The 20253-nt window shown below is 45.1% G+C and overlaps 1 protein-coding gene across 3 annotated transcripts in view; it reads left to right on the top strand.

Moving 5' to 3' along the window:
- LOC123995666 (sodium/potassium-transporting ATPase subunit beta-1-interacting protein 2-like) overlaps positions 1 to 20253 on the top strand; it is a 190469-nt gene that overhangs the window by 68416 nt on the left and 101800 nt on the right. For all 3 annotated transcript variants that reach the window (XM_046299322.1, XM_046299321.1, XM_046299323.1), the window contains exon 2: positions 18213 to 18350. In XM_046299322.1, the coding sequence (XP_046155278.1) occupies positions 18213 to 18350 (138 nt within the window). The remainder of the gene's footprint in view (positions 1 to 18212; positions 18351 to 20253) is intronic.

Raw genomic sequence — 20253 nt, 5'->3', positions numbered from 1 at the left:
CCCTAGATGGCATCAGTGTATGTGCAAAGTTTTAGACTGATCTAATGATCCATTTAATTTTGGTTAAAAAATGTGTATCAAGACTGCCCAAATGTGCCTAATTTGTTTATTAATAACTTTTCATGTTCAAAATTGTGCACTCTCCTCAAACAATAGCATGGTATTCTTTCACTGTAATATATACTGTAAATTGGACAGTGCAGTTAGATTAACAAGAATTTAAGCTTTCTACCAATATCAGATATGTCCATGTCCTGGGAAATTTTCTTGTTACTTACAACCTCATGCTAATCGCATTAGCCCACTTTAGCTCCACCGTCCCGTGGAAGGGAAATGCTTAAAATATGCTTAAAAATACTTGGCTTAAATGTAATCTGGCATTTTATGATAATATAATTAGTTGTGTGTATTAATTATGATGCCATGAGTGCCAGTCATGCAGCCATCATTTTAGAGGGAGCACAATGTACTTGAGGATGGAGGTCAGTGGGGGGGGCATCACCCCCATCAATCCTCATAATCTTTGTGCCCCCTCTAAAATAATGGGTGCATGACACCACTGTTCCCACATGACAACATATGCTATAAAATGAAGTGAATACCTTACTCCAAACCATATATATTCAAACCCAATAGTCAACCTAAGGTTAGTGTCAGCACCTTGCCAGTAGCCACACTGCAGATTGTTTATGAAAGAGAACATTTCAGAGGGGTCTCGGGGCCTGATTGTTGATGCTGCTTTAGTTACAAAAGCAATGAGAGGAACAATACCAGACAGCATGCACGAGTGCTTCCAGACTGATGGAATTCATTTGAATGCGCCTGGCGGGTACAATGTGACTATATTCCTAGGCCTTGGATCAGGTACATCTAGCCTTTCTCCTCAGAGCCTGTGGAAATGAAGAGCAAAACGAATAGGCTAGGTTGTCTGGGATGACTTTATCAATGAAATTCATATCCCCAGCTGTTCAAGTCCACTGCACTTTAATCAACAAATGCATTTTGGGTTTCCAGGGCTTATATGGGGCACATATTAGTATTGTCTAGTGTCTGCCCCCCCCCCCCCCCATTGATTTGTATGCATTTTTGTGTCATTTGATGCAATTCAACACATGGTGTATCCTTTTTTTTGTACAGTATATTACTATATTTTATTCAAATAAAAATTAGCTTTTTTTTTGCAAACAGCCTCTCAATCTGAACTAGTCTCTGAATCGGTGTCTTGAGAGTAAGTCATGGCAGACCCAGTATCTCTCACACTGAGTCTTCTAGTTAACAGGTTTCTTGAGCGTGTAATATTTCCCATTAAATTCCTTGAGAGGATTTTGGAGTCTTTCAGCCAGTATGTTGCAGGTGTTTGGGATACCAGGACACCGATACAGCCCTGCCACAGAGAGTAAAACTGTCAACAAGCAGAAATATCTCTGGATGGCCGCAAAAGATCTTTCAGGGGGCAGGTGCTCCAACTCATGATATATGGTTGACTGGCTAGTGGCTTGTGTGGATATTTTAGTATATGGTGGTTAGCTAGAGAGTAGACAACCTGTGTTGCTGCTGCCCTGGCCCCCATGTGCAACTCCCGCCTGAAGAAGGGATGGAGTTGGGTCAGAGGGTCGTTGATGCAGAACCCTCCTCTCTATGTCTTTCTGTCTCTCTGCTGCACGTATCAGCCACGTGTATCAGCCAACCAGACTGAATATTGATGATGATGAAAATCAAGTGTTTTCAAGTGCTACTCAAATTTTATTTGATTTATTTCACCTTTATTTGACCAGGTAGGCAAGTTGAGAACAAGTTCTCATTTACAATTGCAACCTGGCCAAGATAAAGCAAAGCAGTTCGACAGATACAACGACACAGAGTTACACATGGAGTAAAACAAACATACAGTCAATAATACAGTATAAACAAGTCTATATACAATGTGAGCAAATTAGGTGAGAAGGGAGGTAAAGGCAAAAAAGGCCATGGTGGTAAAGTAAATACAATATAGCAAGTAAAACACTGGAATGGTAAATTTGCAATGGAAGAATGTGCAAAGTAGAAATAAAAATAACGGGGTGCAAAGGAGCAAAATAAATTAATTAATTAAATACAGTTGGGAAAGAGGTAGTTGTTTGGGCTAAATTATAGGTGGGCTGTTATTCTGCTGTGGCTGTCCTGCTGATATTCAAACTAGGTAGCTAACTACACACACTCGACCCATGACCGCATCTCAAGCCATGCATATTTGGATACCGAGTGTTCGCACTCTCCGTACAAGGCAGACTGGGACCCGGGCGCTCGCAAGCTCAGTACAGGGCAGACCAACAGGCACAACGGACGGGTGGGGGTGGCTAACTTGACAACGTCACGACAACTTGCGGGCATTGGGTTTAGAACACCATCACCCAAAAGGGAACTGAGCGAGCGGGAGGGCAAAGGGGCATGTGTTTGGCACAAGTAGATTCCTATCTGTGCACCTGCATGCTCCACGTAGTAATACAGTCATCAGAGCAGATGTCCTCTGAAAGCTTTTAATGAGTTTGAGAATACCGTATTCCCCAAAATGCTCTCCAGCCAGATAAATAAATAAAAACGGCCAATTACTACGTATAAAAACCAAGATGACAGTTTAAGGTCATCCCATTTCTGTAAAACCCTATTAATATCTTGTTATGAGGAATATAACTTTAAAGCTATTAAACCAGACCACATGATTTCGTTTTGCCCTCCAGAGTTTTTCTGATTATTTAGCATTCTGTAGCTGTGTGTAATGTTTTTTCAAGAAGCAGAAATTCACCATGAATCATTTCAACTTCTGTCATAGTAATTGTGCATCGAATTGGTGACCTTGCCGGCCATTTATTGCCTACAATATTTCCCTCCTCACTCAGTGTCTATGGAAGTTGATAGTAGCCACTTGCTGCATAGAGTGTTAAGTCGCACCTTCCAGCCATGTTGGCAACACTGAGGTCTATTCCTGGTCTATTCAGGCCTCACTGACACTTCACCACGGCTCCTTAAAATGCAAATTAATATTGAAATGAATTATCCTCATTAACACTTATCCACATCCTGATGAGTTTTATTCCGACTCTGTCCCCTTCCTCCCGAAGCTATTCTCGCTCATGTCATTAATGCTCTCCCCAATGGTTCTCAAGAAGCCCAGTGTGGCAAATGAGTGCTCGTCATCAGTCCTCAGGGGCTCCTCAATGGCTGATATTATTAATAAGGCTCTCAGGCAGGCACAGTTTGGAATGAAATACCCTCACAATGATTCTCTGGCCCTGCCAGATCATTAGGGACTCAAGGATCATAGCTCCTCCAATCATTTCTATTTGGTGCCAAAATCATAAAGGGGAAAATTAAAGTGAATTTATGGCCAGAGAGCACAATAGAGCACAAAAACCTAAAACCTGGCATGGGTTTTAGGGATCGTACATATATTCCCATCACCTCTAGCGGAGAGAAAAACGTCCGGTATATGTACGTTTGTATGTCGCTTCTGATTCTCAGTATGTTGGTTACAGTTCTTCTTAGTAATGGTTATGTGATATAGTTTGTGGACTGGTGGAGGGCCCTTACCCTAGAAGTTGTCGACGTGATATCCATTGTTGTTACAATAGAAAGGTTACAGAGGTGGGAAGAGGGAAGAAAGAGAGCTACTGCTTCCTCTCATTCCATAGCTAAATGTCTGTTTGATGTCATATGGAGCTGTTCAGCCCACTTAAGCATGTATAACAGTTCTGTAAACAATACGGTACGGTATGTCCTGTAGGACATTAACTGCATTTCTCTCCTTGCTGACAAGCAGCACATTCAGTTTGAGATGGCTGTCGTGTTGTTTAAATGCTTACTTCAGCACAGAAGGCATTTAGTGTTGATGGAGCTGATGCATTTTGAATGACTGTTATTTGTATCATTTCTATTATGTAATGCAGAATGAATTCAATTATATTTTTGAGTCCATTTTGTTTAATTGCTTGTTGGTTCAATCACAACAGCATTGTATGTCTTTAATTACTTATTCATTGTAATGTTCCTGTGTACACTGAGTGTACAGAACACTAATGACATCTGCTTTTTCCATGACATAGACTGACCAGGTGAATCCAGGTGAAATCTGGGATTCCTTATTGATGTCACCTGTTAAATCCACTTCAATCAGTGTAGATTGAAGGGGAGAAGACAGGTTAAAGAATGATTCTTAAGCCTTGAGATAATATAGACATGGAGTGTGTATGTGTGCCATTCAGAGGGCGAATAGGCAAGACAAAATATTTTAGTGCCTTTGAACGGAGTATTGTAGTACGTGCCATGTGCACCGGTTTGTGTCAAGAACTGCAACGCTGCTGGGTTTTTCATTCTCAACAGTTTCTGTGTGTATCAAGAATGGTCCACCACTCAAAGAACATCCAGTCAACTTGACACAACTGTGGGAAGTATTGGCGTCAATATGGGCCAGCATCCCTGTGGAACGCCTTCGACACCGCCAATAAATTTAGGTTGTTCTGGGGGCATATTCAATATTAGGACAGTGGCATTAATGTCTTGTAAACTCAGTGTATCTCCGCAAGTACTGGTTCATATTTCATTATCCATAGTGCCCCAAGCTGTTCAGGAGACACTTTTTGTACTCAGTTGAACGTGTAGACCAGTTTCACATCACTGCATTCCTCACTGTCCTGTGTCAATACCCTCCTCCCCATCTCCATGTGGCCTGTCATATGTCTAAGGGCCTGCATTTGTCACTTTTACAGCCCCTATAGATCTGAGTCTTCTATCACTGAAGACTCTACATGTAGCCTACATTCACAGAGGCGTCTTCAATGGGAACATACCGCACATGACTAGAATACGATGACGGGCACATATATCTGTAGATTAGAATGCACAAAATACCCTAATGTGTGTCTTATTTGCCCTTTATTTTATTTGTATTTTTTTGTAGAACAATATCATATATACAAAAGTATGTGGACACCCCTTCAAATTAGTGGATTCGGCTATTTCAGCCACACCCGTTGCTGACAGGTGTATAAAATCGAGCACACAGCCATGCATTCTCCAAAGACAAACATTGGCAGTAGAATGGCCTTACTGAAGAGCTCAGTGACTTTCAACGTGGCACTGTCACAGGATGCCACCTTTCCAACAAGTCAGTTTGTCAAGTTTCTGCCCTGCTACGTTTACATTTACATTTAAGTCATTTAGCAGACGCTCTTATCCAGAGCGACTTACAAATTGGTGCGCATTCACCTTATGACATCCAGTGGAACAGTCACTTTACAATAGTGCATCTAAATCTTAAAGGGGGGGGGTGAGAGGGATTACTTATCCTATCCTAGGTATTCCTTAAAGAGGTGGGGTTTCAGGTGTCTCCGGAAGGTGGTGATTGACTCCGCTGTCCTGGCGTCGTGAGGGAGTTTGTTCCACCATTGGGGGGGAACAGTTTTGATTGGGCTGAGCGGGAGCTGTACTTCCTCAGTGGTAGGGAGGCGAGCAGGCCAGAGGTGGATGAACGCAGTGCCCTTGTTTGGGTGTAGGGCCTGATCAGAGCCTGGAGGTACTGAGGTGCCATTCCCCTCACAGCTTCGTAGGCAAGCACAATGGTCTTGTAGCGGATGCGAGCTTCAACCGGAAGCAAGTGGAGAGAACGGAGGAGCAGGGTGACGTGAGAGAACTTGGGAAGGTTGAACACCAGACGGGCTGCGGCGTTCTGGATGAGTTGAAGGGGTTTAATGGCACAGGCATGGAGCCCAGCCAACAGCGAGTTGCAGTAATCCAGACGGGAGATGACAAGTGCCTGGATTAGGACCTGCGCCGCTTCCTGTGTGAGGCAGGGTCGTACTCTGCGGATGTTGTAGAGCATGAACCTACAGGAACGGGCCAACGCCTTGATGTTGGTTGAGAACGACAGGGTGTTGTCCAGGATCACGCCAAGGTTCTTAGCGCTCTGGGAGGAGGACACAATGGAGTTGTCAACCGTGATGGCGAGATCATGGAACGGGCAGTCCTTCCCCGGGAGGAAGAGCAGCTCCGTCTTGCCGAGGTTCAGCTTGAGGTGGTGATCCGTCATCCACACTGATATGTCTGCCAGACATGCAGAGATGCGATTCGCCACCTGGTCATCAGAAGGGGGAAAGGAGAAGATTAATTGTGTGTCGTCTGCATAGCAATGATAGGAGAGACCATGTGAGGTTATGACAGAGCCAAGTGACTTGGTGTATAGCGAGAATAGGAGAGGGCCTAGAACAGAGCCCTGGGGGACACCAGTGGTGAGAGCGCGTGGTGAGGAGACAGATTCTCGCCACGCCACCTGGTAGGAGCGACCTGTCAGGTAGGACGCAATCCAAGCGTGGGCCGCGCCGGAGATGCCCAACTCGGAGAGGGTGGAGAGGAGGATCTGATGGTTCACAGTATCGAAGGCAGCCGATAGGTCTAGAAGGATGAGAGCAGAGGAGAGAGAGTTAGCTTTAGCGGTGCGGAGCGCCTCCGTGATACAGAGAAGAGCAGTCTCAGTTGAATGACTAGTTTTGAAACCTGACTGATTTGGATCAAGAAGGTCATTCAGAGAGAGATAGCGGGAGAGCTGGCCAAGGACGGCACGTTCAAAAGTTTTGGAGAGAAAAGAAAGAAGGGATACTGGTCTGTAATTGTTGACATCGGAGGGATCAAGTGTAGGTTTTTTCAGAAGGGGTGCAACTCTCGCTCTCTTGAAGACGGAAGGGACGTAGCCAGCGGTCAGGGATGAGTTGATGAGCGAGGTGAGGTAAGGGAGAAGGTCTCCGGAAATGGTCTGGAGAAGAGAGGAGGGGATAGGGTCAAGCGGGCAGGTTGTTGGGCGGCCGGCCGTCACAAGACGCGAGATTTCATCTGGAGAGAGAGGGGAGAAAGAGGTCAGAGCCCAGGGTAGGGCAGTGTGAGCAGAACCAGCGGTGTCGTTTGACTTAGCAAACGAGGATCGGATGTCGTCGACCTTCTTTTCAAAATGGTTGACGAAGTCATCTGCAGAGAGGGAGGAGGGGGGGAGGAGGATTCAGGACGGAGGAGAAGGTGGCAAAGAGCTTCCTAGGGTTAGAGGCAGATGCTTGGAATTTAGAGTGGTAGAAAGTGGCTTTAGCAGCAGAGACAGAGGAGGAAAATGTAGAGAGGAGGGAGTGAAAGGATGCCAGGTCCGCAGGGAGGCGAGTTTTCCTCCATTTCCGCTCGGCTGCCCGGAGCCCTGTTCTGTGAGCTCGCAATGAGTCGTCGAGCCACGGAGCGGGAGGGGAGGACCGAGCCGGCCTGGAGGATAGGGGACATAGAGAGTCAAAGGATGCAGAGAGGGAGGAGAGGAGGGTTGAGGAGGCAGAGTCAGGAGATAGGTTGGAGAAGGTTTGAGCAGAGGGAAGAGATGATAGGATGGAAGAGGAGAGAGTAGCGGGGGAGAGAGAGCGAAGGTTGGGACGGCGCGATACCATCTGAGTAGGGGCAGTGTGGGAGGTGTTGGATGAGAGCAAGAGGGAAAAGGATACAAGGTAGTGGTCGGAGACTTGGAGGGGAGTTGCCATGAGGTTAGTGGAAGAACAGCATCTAGTAAAGATGAGGTCGAGCGTATTGCCTGCCTTGTGAGTAGGGGGGGGAAGGTGAGAGGATGAGATCAAAAGAGGAGAGGAGTGGAAAGAAGGAGGCAGAGAGGAATGAGTCAAAGGTAGACGTGGGGTGGTTAAAGTCGCCCAGAACTGTGAGAGGTGAGCCGTCCTCAGGAAAGGAGTTTATCAAGGCATCAAGCTCATTGATGAACTCTCCGAGGGAACCTGGAGGGCGATAAATGATAAGGATGTTAAGCTTGAAAGGGTTGGTAACTGTGACAGCATGGAATTCAAAGGAGGCGATAGTCAGATGGGTAAGGGGAGAAAGAGAGAATGACCACTTGGGAGAGATGAGGATCCCGGTGCCACCACCCCGCTAACCAGAAGCGCTCGGGGTGTGCGAGAACACGTGGGCGGACGAAGAGAGAGCAGTAGGAGTAGCAGTGTTGTCTGTGGTGAGCCATGTTTCCGTCAGCGCCAAGAAGTCGAGGGACTGGAGGGGGGCATAGGCTGAGATGAACTCTGCCTTGTTGACCGCAGATCGGCAGTTCCAGAGGCTACCGGAGACCTGGAACTCCACGTGGGTCGTGCGCGCTGGGACCACCAGATTAGGGTGGCCGCGGCCACGCGGTGTGGAGCGTTTGTATGGTCTGTGCAGAGAGGAGAGAACAGGGATAGACAGACACATAGTTGACAGGCTACAGAAGAGGCTACGCTAATGCAAAGGAGATTGGAATGACAAGTGGACTACACGTCTCGAATGTTCAGGAAGTTAAGCTTACATAGCAAGAATCTTATTGACTAAAATGATTAAAATGATACAGTACTGCTGAAGTAGGCTAGCTGGCAGTGGGTGCGTTGTTGACACTACACTAATCAAGTCATTCCGTTGAGTGTAATAGTTTCTGCAGTGCTGCTACTCGGGGGCTAGCTGGCTAGCTAGCAGTGTTGTTTACGTTACGTTGTGTTAAAAGAACGACAATAGCTGGCTAGCTAACCTAGAAAATCGCTCTAGACTACACAATTATCTTTGATACAAAGAAGGCTATGTAGCTAGCTATGTAGCTAGCTACGATCAAACAAATCAAACCGTTGTACTGTAATGAAATGAAATGAAAATGTGATACTACCTGTGAATGCGACCGGGTTGTGAGTCTATTCGGTAGACGTTGGCTAGCTGTCGGCTAGCTGTTGGCTAGCTGTTGGCCACCTAGCAGAGTCTCCTACGTTAAGGATGACAAATAGCTGGATAGGTAACCTCGGTAAATTAAGATAATCACTCTAAGACTACACACTCTAAACTACACAATTATCTTGGATACGAAGACAGCAAAGACAGCTATGTAGCTAGCTAACACTACACTAATCAAGTCGTTCAGTTGAGTGTAATAGTTTCTCCAGTGCACCTAATCAGTGGACGTTAGCTAGCTGGCTAGTGAAGACTACGTTAGGACGGCGAAATACGATAATTACGCAATTATCTTTGATACAAAGACGGCTATGTAGCTAGCTAAGAAGAAATTGCTAAGATTAGACAAATCAAACCGTTGTGCTATAATGAAATGTAATGAAATGTAATGAAAAAGTTATACTACCTGCGGGAGCGAAGTGCCGATGCGACCACTCGCTCCAACCCGGAAGTGCTCACTCCTAGAACTGCTAGAACTGCCCCGGTCAACTGTAAGTGCTGTTACTGTTATTGTGAAGTGGAAACGTCTTGGAGCAATAACGTCTCAGCCGCGAAGTGGTAGGGCACACAAGATCACAAAATAGGACTGCTGAATGCCAAAGAGCGAAGAGCGTAAAAATAGTCTGTCCTCGGTTGCAAAACTCCCTAGAAAGGCCAAAACCTAGGAAGAAACCTAGAGAGGAACCGGGCTATGTGGGGTGGCCAGTCCTCTTCTGGCTGTGCCGGGTGGAGATTATAACAGAACGTGGCCAAGATGTTCAAATGTTCATAAATGACCAGCATGGTTGAATAATAGTAAGGCAGAACAGTTGAAACTGGAGCAGCAGCATGGCCAGGTGGACTGGGGACAGCAAGGAGTCATCATGTCAGGTAGTCCTGGGGCATGGTCCTAGGGCTCAGGTCCTCCGAGAGAGAGAAAGAAAGAAAGAGAGAAGGAGAGAATTAGAGAACGCACACTTAGATTTACACAGGACACCGAATAGGACAGGAGAAGTACTCCAGATATAACAAACTGACCCTAGCCCCCCGACACATAAACTACTGCAGCATAAATACTGGAGGCTGAGACAGTATTCACGCTTCATCATCTGGCAGTCCGACGGACGAATCTGGGTTTGGTGAATGCTAGGGCACTGCTACCTGCCCCAATGCATAGTGCCAACTGTAAAGGTTGCTGGAGGAGGAATAATGGTCTGGGGCTGTTTTTCATGGTTCAAGCTAGGAACCTTAGTTCCAGTGAAGGGAAATCTTAATGCTACAACGATTCTGTGCTTCCAACATTGTGGAAACCGTTTGGGGAAGACCCTTTCCTGTTTCAGCATGACAATGCCCCTGTGCACAAAGCATGGTACATACAGAAAGGGATTGTCGAGATCGGTGTGGAAGAACTTGACTGGCCTGCACAGAGCCCTGATCTCAACCACATCGAAAACCTTTGGGATGAATTGGGACGCCGACTGCAAGCCAGGCCTAATCTCCCAGCATCAGTGCACGACCTCACTAATGCTCTTTTGGCTGAATGGAAGCAAGTCTAGTGGAAAACCTTCCAAGAAGAGTGGAGGCTGTCATAGCAGCAAAATGGGGACCAACTCCAAATGAATACCCATGATTTTGGAATTAGATGTTTGACAAGCTGTTGTCCACATACTTTTGGCCATGTAGTGTACGTTTTGAATGTATTTTTGGTAATTATCATTCTTATTTCTCACCATCACGAACTGGTAAAAATACCCCAAATAATAAAATGCATTAAAGAAAAAATCCAGTGATGTGCTTTTGACGAATTATTAATGGCCATGTGCATTTTCTCTCACTACTGCATACCTTTTCATGAAGGTATGAAAATACGTATGCTAATTTAATGATCAAGTCATTTTGAAGCACACGCGAACTAAATGGCTGCTCTTCGCCACTGACATCTAGTTGCCTGAAAGGTACAAATGAAGGACTGTCAATACGCTCCCATTGTACAGACGATGCTGTAAGCTTAATGGTCTATGAAGTTGGGGGACATCTCAACTTTATCTGTGTCATTGAGTTGTTTTTCAGGGATATCATTGGTCTGTATCACTGGGATATATGTATATTCTGTAGTGGCTGAATGCTTTTTCCCATGGAACATATAAAAAGTTGTGGTGATCCAAACAGTATATGAATATGCCAGCACGTGTGAATACAAACGCGTCTACGGCTTGTTGTGTCCTTAGTTTGATTTGACAATGCATAGTTGTTCAGTCTTTTCCGTGGTAGGATCTTCCAAGACTCTAAAAGCCTTTTGTTGTGTATATGAAACTTTAACTTTACACCGACTTCATCAGCATCATCACTTTTCATGTACTCACAAAGGTACAGTTCATAAAACCACAGGAAAAGAAGAAACAAAATCATCATGGGCGTATTGATTGATTCTCAGATATGTTCCTCTCAGTTGAAGTCTTGTTGTTCCTCAAGTTCAACTGTGTTAGAATGGTAGGTCTTCTCATCAAGTGTAACAGTGCAGAAGGTGACTACTGCTACGGCAGAACAAAGGGAGCTGAATGAATATGTGCCTATCTCAGGCTCTGAATGCTTGTCATTGTATTCAGCAGAGAAGGATGGTGTTCCCCAAGGAGTTGTACTGGGTACACCTTTATTGTCAGAATGCTTTCATCACCCCATATATATCCCTCTACCATCTCTGGGTGCTTCATATTTAGTGATTCCACTTCAACCAAAGCTGCGTCTTTTATCTCTTCCCTCTTCCCTGAAGGAAGTTGTGATAATGCATACATTTTTCATGACTTATGATTTCACAATTATTCTGTCATCTGACACATGCACATGATGTTGGTGAATATTTCATGAAACTTTTGCATATATTATTCGTTTTTTTTCCATTTAATAAAAAACCAAATTAAACTGGGAGCGATAATAAATTCACACCAAAATGTCAGCATTTATGAAGTATGTTGCTATTGTTTGATATTTTATCTAGTCAAATAAAATAAAACGTATGTATATTTTTTACTTGTTTATAGTGGCAAAGGGTGTTCTGATTTATTATTTATCAGATTAGATATAGCGTTAAGATCGTCTCATGAATATCATGTCTAACTGTTTATGCACAAGTGGTGTAGCCTATCGCTGAGAAATCTGCATATTCATTTTGATCATACAATTCTCATAAGTGTTTTCTTTCCATCCAAGAGTGTTTTGAGAGGCAGCCCTACCCACTGCAGATGTGAGCGACTTGTTTCAAACCTTTTTAAATGATCTAGCCTGAATATATTTTGAATACATTTCTTTTCTCACTTTCACAGTGAATAAATTATGAAACCATCTCAAGCATGGGATTGGGTTGATATACAGAAGGAAGAGATTTATCCAGTAGCCTACTGACTGCAGGGACATAAATGAACTGACATGTATACACTGAGTGTACAAAACATTAAGGACACCTGCTCTTTCCATGACATAGACTGACCAGGTGAATCCAGGTTTAAGCTATGATCTCTTATTGATGTCACTTATTAAATCTAGTACAATCAGTGTAGAAAAGGGGGAAAAGACAGGTTAGAGACGGATTTTTAAGCCTTGACTGAAACTCAATATTAAGAAGGTGTTCTTCATTTTGTGTACACGTAGTGTGTGCTTCAGTACAATTTTCCATTTCAGACTAAAATTATTATTATTAGAGCCTCTGACTCCTACTGTACATTAATCGAAAGGTAAATAACCTTATAATATCTCTGCTTGTTTATCAATTGCTGCATAGCAGAATGCCCATCGTGCCATCGATAAGTGTTGATGCTATGAACAAATCAAATGAGTTTCACTCCCCCAGGTTCTAAACACCTGAGCATTTGTAGGTGGATTTGTAGCCGTAGTGACGGACAATGGTGACGCCCTCATCTGTGATTCTGCATGAGAGGGAGCCCCTAGCCCAGGCTTCACATTACCTCCCCACACTCCGGGGCTAATGTGCTCTGGTCAGAGCCGCTGTGTGTCGTACAGTCTCCCGAGCCTTGTCTGAATGCAACATGAGGCTGCATCTCTATTCATGCTGCCACCACTGATTGATAGGCTTTTCTCTCTCTCTCTCTCTCAGTGATTAGAGGCAGCTCATGTCTCCTCCACATAAGGAGGAAAAAAAGAAAAACCCTATGCTTTGACGAAGCCAGGAGGATAAACTTCCATTTCAATCAGCAGTTGTAGAGTTGGAGTGTGTACTTCTTTTACCGTAATCATCCTTGTGTTGTACCTCAGTAATGAGGTTCTCTCCAACTCTTTTCAGGAGGGTAAAATGAAGGTGTTATGTAAAACAGCCTCACCAAACAGAATTATCAACTGAATTCTCTGTGTAGGAGGAGCTGACCTTTCCCGGCAGTAAAAAAACAAAACTATTTTACCATGAGTGAAGAAACCCCAATAGCAGTATAATGACAGATCTGTACAGTTTAATGGTTTACTAATAGCATTTTTCAAAGTCGTATTACTGTTGTAGGGGCCTACAGATTGCCCTTGCAGATGTTTTTAGTTCTATAAAGGGTTATAACTTACTGATAAATTCCTTCTCTTGAGATCTGACATGTTATTTGGATCCCCTCTCTTATTTCCCTGGTGAATAGGGTCATTCTTCTGCCCCGCTCAATAATTGGTTCCCCCAAATGTATGTTTATAATTACTCATGTATGGATAATTGCTTGATAAATATTTCACTCTGTGCACAGCTGCTTGAGAGAGCTGTTTACATGTGTGATGATAAAAGGAGGCTCGGTTACAACATTAATGACTAGGGAGGCCCTCTGACTTCAACAATAGCCTGAGGTGTGTCTCTCTGTGTCAGGCAGTAAGCAAAACCCTACAGCTTCTCTCTCACCATTGGACAGGGCCTGTGATACTGAGGCAGCTGAGCTCTCTGGGTCTTTTGGAGTTCCTCCAATAATACCAGGCACTCCCAACTGCATAGTCAGAGAACAGCCTTTATCAGGCAGCTTTGACATTGAGACATTATCAGGTAACTAATGCTTGGGGTTACGATTCACCAATGGCTGTTATTCGTGTTGAGGCCTATGAATGCGCTGTGGAAGCACGGCATGTTTAATTGCAGGCTATATACCATGTTTCCTTGTTGTTTACCCTTCTAATCCAGGCGGCAGGATGCTTTTGAGCTGCCATATGGGCTCCCTTCAGGACTCTCTGGGCTCCCTGCTTTAGTTGCGGATATGGTGAGGTGCAGGCAGCTTTTCAGGAGGGCTTCTCATTCTCCAATGCCATGGAAATGCCATGGAGTGCTGCTAATTAACACCATTTATTTTCTTTGTGCCTTTTTCTGTTCAGCAGAAACATGTTAACAATGCCTCTGAGAGGAGGACCTGATGTGTGTAATGTTAGACAGGAAGGAGCTTTGATAAGAGGGCTTGGCAGGGTGGAGGAGATAGCGATGCTACCTTATATAATGTTACTTACCCTACATTATTCATCTCATATGCATATGTATATACTGTACTCTACAACATCGACTGCATCCTTATGTAACACATGTATCACTAGCCACTTTAACTATGCCACTTTGTTTACTTTGTCTACACACTCATCTCATATGTATATACTGTACTCGATACCATCTACTGTATGCTGCTCTGTACCATCACTCATTCATATATCCTTATGTACATGTTCCTTATCCCCTTACACTGTGTATAAGACAGTAGTTTTGGAATTGTTAGTTAGATTACTTGTTGGTTATCACTGCATTGTCGGAACTAGAAGCACAAGCATTTCGCTACACTCGCATTAACATCTGCTAACCATGTGTATGTGACAAATAAAATTTGATTTGATTTGATTTTTTGATTTGCAGGGTGGTAGTGGTGTGGAGGAGCTAGCGTTGCAGGGTGGTAGGGGCGTGGAGGAGATAGTGTTGCAGGGTGGTAGGGGCTTGGAGGAGCTAGTGTTGCAGGGTGGTAGTGAGATGGAGGAGCTAGTGTTGCAGGGTGGTAGTGGTGTGGAGGAGTTAGCGTTGCAGGGTGGTAGTAGTGTGGAGGAGCTAGCATTGCAGGGTGGTAGTAGAGTGGAGGAGCTAGTGTTGCAGGGTGGTAGTGAGATGGAGGAGCTAGTGTTGCAGGGTGGTAGTGGTGTGGAGGAGTTAGCGTTGCAGGGTGGTAGTAGTGTGGAGGAGCTAGCATTGCAGGGTGGTAGTAGTGTGGAGGAGCTAGCGTTGCAGGGTGGTAGTAGTGTGGAGGAGCTAGCATTGCAGGGTATTAGTGAGATGGAGGAGCTAGTGTTGCAGGGTGGTAGTGGTGTGGAGGAGTTAGCGTTGCAGGGTGGTAGCGGTGTGGAGGAGCTAGTGTTGCAGGGTGGTAGTGGCGTGGAGGAGCTAACGTTGCAGGGTGGTAGGGGCTTGGAGGAGCTAGCGTTGCAGGGTGGTAGTGGTGTGGAGGAGCTAACATTGCAGGGTGGTAGTGGTGTGGAGGAGCTAGCGTTGCAGGGTGGTAGTGGCGTGGAGGAGCTAACGTTGCAGGGTGGTAGTGGTGTGGAGGAGTTAGCGTTGCAGGGTGGTAGTGGCGTGGAGGAGCTAGTGTTGCAGGGTGGTAGTGGTGTGGAGGAGTTAGCGTTGCAGGGTGGTAGGGGCTTGGAGGAGCTAGCGTTGCAGGGTGGTAGGGGCTTGGAGGAGCTAGCGTTGCAGGGTGGTAGTGGCGTGGAGGAGCTAACGTTGCAGGGTGGTAGTGGTGTGGAAGAGATAGCGTTGCAATGATGTAGTGGCGTGGAGGAGATAGCGTTGCAGGGTGGTAGTGGTGTGGAGAGGCTAGTGTTGTAGGGTGGTAGTGGCGTGGAGGAGCTATTGTTGCAGGGTGGTAGTGGCATGGAGGAGCTAGTGTTGCAGGGTGGTATATTGGTGTGGAGGAGCTAGCGTTGCAGGGTATTAGTTAGATGGAGGAGCTAGTGTTGCAGGGTGGTAGTGGTGTGGAGGAGCTATTGTTGCAGGGTGGTAGTGGTGTGGAGGAGATAGCGTTGCAATGTGGTAGTGGCGTGGAGGAGATAGCGTTGCAGGGTGGTAGTGATGTGGAGAGGCTAGTGTTGCAGGTTGGTAGTGGTGTGGAGGAGCTAGCGTTGCAGGGTATTAGTGACGTGGAAGAGCTAGTGTTGCAGGGTGGTAGTGGAGTGGAGGAGCTATTGTTGCAGGGTGGTAGTGGCATGGAAGAGCTAGCGTGGCTCCCTGACTCTGACTCGCTCTGTTCGGACTTTATGTTGTGTGGTTTTGGATTAGGGAACTAATTTACTGGGGAAACAGATGGAAAAATACCAGTTTTCCTTTCATTCCAGTGATACATGAAATGACGGTATAGTAATTATGGAGGCTGGCCCAGATAAACATACAGTAGGTGTCAGGAACCACTTGGCATACCACACGATTGAAAGGGAAAGGGGATACCTAGTCAGTTGTGCAACTGAATGTATTCAACTGAGATGTGTCTTCCGCATTTAACCCAACCCCTCTGAATCAGAGAGGTGCAGGGGGCTGCCTTAATCGACATCCACGGCGCCCAGGGAACAGTGGGTTAACTGCCTTGCTCAGGGGCAGAACGGCAGATTTGCACCTTGTCAGCTCGGGGATTTGATCCAGCCTTCCAGTTACTGGCCCAATGCACTAACCACTAGGCTACCTGCCGCCTCACCTAACAGTGGTGGAATACATGCACTTCGTTTGGTTATATTTTCAAAACAAAATGTGCATAATTTATCAGTTCCTGCTGGATGAGTAACAGTTGTGCCGGCACTATTTCAATAAAGGTCCTGTACATAGAGAGACATGTCATTCCCTGAGCAATAGTTCTCATAAACCAAGCATTAAAGAGGATCATTACGTGTCATACAATGGAACAAGGTAGGCTGAGCTCTATAGTTATAGCTGGCATGCATAGGGAATCATTTCAATAAAATATAAAAAAATATATATAAAACAATGCCAAGCTTAGCCTCTGTTTAGCAGGCAAGTTCCCCTGAAAATACTATCATTTATTTACGAACTCTTCTGGGAGCAGTGAGTTTGTGAGTTATTGTTTGTACCTGGGATGACATTCCAATCCTGTCATTTGGACCCAACTGTGCATTCGGATTAATGTATGATCTATGAGCTGTACTCCTACAGTACCCAGATGTATAGTGACTAGCTAGGTTGCCAGAGACCGACAGACAGACAGACAGAATGGGGCAGGAGCAGCGTTGTGAGCTGGTCAGCCCTGGGCTGGACTGAGCCATGGACAGACTGGATTTAATAGAGAGAAACTTGGTGTTTTGATGACTTGAAAGTACATTTATGAAGTATTGCCTAGCGGCATGGGGAATGTATCACTGAGCACCCACAGGGGAAGTTAATTTAGTTGTGGCATCTGTTGTGATAGTCAAAGCTCATCAACAGTCAGTCGAAGGAACACTAGCGAGGAATTCCAGTCAGGAAAATACTGCCTGTGCAAGTGCCCGGAGTTCTTTAATACAGGCGGTGGTTCGTTAAACTGAGATCTCACAAATATTTAAAGGCCATTTTCTATCCGTTCACATGGAATTTACAGCGAGGGCAATCCAATTATCCCACAGGCATTTTGTTTTACTCCACCAACTGTAAAAATTGGAGTGCGCAGACATAGTTTTATTAGTAAGGACTATAAAATAAGAAGATCGTTAGTTGCAGATATGAAGTTGAGTTTAAAGCTTCCTGTAGTTGTTGGGATTTGGGAACCATTAGCGTCAGTGCTATGAAGCGCTATCTAGCTCTGACACTGTTGGGACACACTGTTATGCTTCCCCTTACCGCAGCGCTTTGAAGTGCCATGGCTGATAGTCGTATCAACACTGGTGTCATGTCCAATCAGACACTGAGACCCAAACGGTCTGGGCAGAGGGGTCTAGCCTTGCCAGCTTCAATTTCCCGCAGAGGCCAACATCGAGGTGGGTGGGGACACGACCCTAAGGAACTCTGCCCCTCTCGGGCAATTCGAGACAGCTGCGTGATGGGGAGGAGGAGAGAGAAGATGCCGGTGTCACGACCCCTTTGTGTGGTGTTCAAGCAGATTTCCCTGTCCTCCCTCCCTTCCAGCACAAATGTTAAAATATATCACTCCAGCACATCTCTCAGGGCTCTGATACCCTCCAGCAGATCAGCAATAAAAAGTTGACATGGCCCACAACTGTACACAGGCATCTTTCTTTGTGTACATTTATTTCACTAGGCAAGTCAGTTCAGAACAAATTCTTATTTACAATGACGGCCTAGGAACAGTGGGTTAACTGCCATGTTCAGGGGCAGAATGACAGATTTTTACCTTGTCAGCTCGGGGATTCAATCAAGCAACCTTTAGTTTACTGGGCCAAGATGCTAACCACTAGACTACCTGCAGCTCCAAATCTTGTAGCAAACCTCATGCAAAGATGACATCGATTTTGTCTGATACTAAAGTTAATTTCATTTCTCTCCATTTCCCTTACAGATCAGCATATTGGAACGACAAATATTTGACTTCCTTGGCTACCAGTGGGCTCCCATCCTCACAAACTTTGTGCACATCATCACAGTCATCTTGGGCCTCTTTGGGACTGTACAGTTCAGACCAAGATACGTGACCGGGGTGAGTTATATCTTCCTTGATTTCCTATGGAGTCATACATTAATATCTTGGGATATTAATCTTGGGATAAGTGGTTTTATGGAAAGTGGTGTTATGAAGCAATTCATATATCTTACATGTTACCTATTTGATTGACAAAAGGTAATATTACATGTTCATATTTATTGATTGCATTTATATTTATAGTGAACAATAATACTGTACATAGTCTTATAACTGATATGATGTCAAGGCCTATGAACTTTGACCTACACAGTATACAAATAAAGAGAGCAGGAATACATATTAATTCAAGACTCTCCTACCTGAAATAAGTCTCTCATCTTGACAATCTTTCAATCAAACCATACATGTACTCAGCAAAAAAAAGAAAAGTCCTCGCACTGTCAACTGCATTTATTTTCAGAAAACCTAACATGTGTAAATATTTGTATGAACATAACAAGATTTAACAACTGAGACAAAAACTGAACATGTGTCTAACAGAAATGGAATAATGTGTCCCTGAACAAAGGGGCGGGTCAAAATCAAAAGTAACAGTCAGTAACTGGTGTGGCCACCAGCTGCATTAAGTACTGCAGTGCATCTCCTCCTCATGGACTGCACCAGATTTGCCAGTTCTTCCAATGGGATTGAGATCCGGGCTCTTCGCTGGCCATTCCTGTCTTGCAGGAAATCATGCACAGAACGAGCAGTATGTCTGGTGGCATTGTCTTGCTGGAGGGTCATGTCAGGATGATCCTGCAGGAAGGGTACCACATGAGGGAGGAGGATGTCTTCCCTGTAACGCACAGCGTTGAGATTGCCTGCAATGACAACAAGCTCAGTCCGATGATGCTTTGACACACCACCCCAGGCCATGATGGACTCTCCAGCTCCAATTCAATCCCTGCGACTCGTCAGTGAAGAGCACTTTTTGCCAGTCCTGTCTGATCCAGCGACAGTGGGTTTGTGCCCATAGGCGACGTTGTTGCCAGTGATGTCTGGTGAGGACCTGCCTTACAATAGGCCTACAAGCCCTCAGTCCAGCCTCTCTCAGCCTATTGCGGACAGTCTGAGCCCTGAAGGAAGGATTGTGCATTCCTGGTGTAACTCGGGCAGTTGTTATTGCCATCCTGTACCTGTCCCGCAGGTGTGATGTTCGGATGTACCGATCCTGTGCAGGTGATGTTATACGACGTCTGGCACTGTGAGGATGATCAGATGTCCGTCCTGTCTCCCTGTAGCGCTGTCTTAGGCGTCTCACGGTACGGACATTGCAATTTATTGCCCTGGTCACATCTGCAGTCCTTATGCCTCCTTGCAGAATGCCTAAGACACGTTCACGCAGATGAGCAGGGACCCTGGGCATCTTTCTTCTGGTGTTTTTCAGAGTCAGTAGAAAGGCCTCTTTAGTGTCCTAAGTTTTCATAACTGTGACCTTAATTGCCTACCGTCTGTAAGCTGTTAGTGTCTTAACGACCGTTCCACAGGTGCATGTTCATTAATTGTTTATGGTTCATTGAACAAGCATGGGAAAGAGTGTTTAAACCCTTTAAAATGAAGTACGTGAAGTTATTTGGATTTGTACAAATGATCTTTGAAAGACAGGGTCCTGAGAAAGGGACGTTTCTTTTTTACTGAGTTTATATTATGGAGACTTAAAACCCAGGCATTTTGACTTGTCCGTCAGCCGTCAGAGAGCTGCTGTCATACAGCAGATAGATTACCTTGACAGCCCCTCCTCCTCACCCACTCCTCCCCTGAAGAAATGGAGCCTCAACCCACTATCAGCCTCAGCTATCAAAGTCTATGCCTGTAAAGATAAATGGCTTACTGTCCAATATTACTCTTGCTTATTTCCGTTTTGGTAATGCTGTCAGAGCAGATGAATTTTTATTCTAATTTAACATGGCTCTTGCCA

This window comes from Oncorhynchus gorbuscha, linkage group LG14 (genome assembly GCF_021184085.1).
Source record: "Oncorhynchus gorbuscha isolate QuinsamMale2020 ecotype Even-year linkage group LG14, OgorEven_v1.0, whole genome shotgun sequence".
NCBI classification, from domain to species: Eukaryota; Metazoa; Chordata; class Actinopteri; order Salmoniformes; family Salmonidae; genus Oncorhynchus; species Oncorhynchus gorbuscha.
The sequence above is the reverse complement of the archived record's forward strand: the minus strand, read 5'-3'. Positions and strand labels throughout refer to the sequence as shown.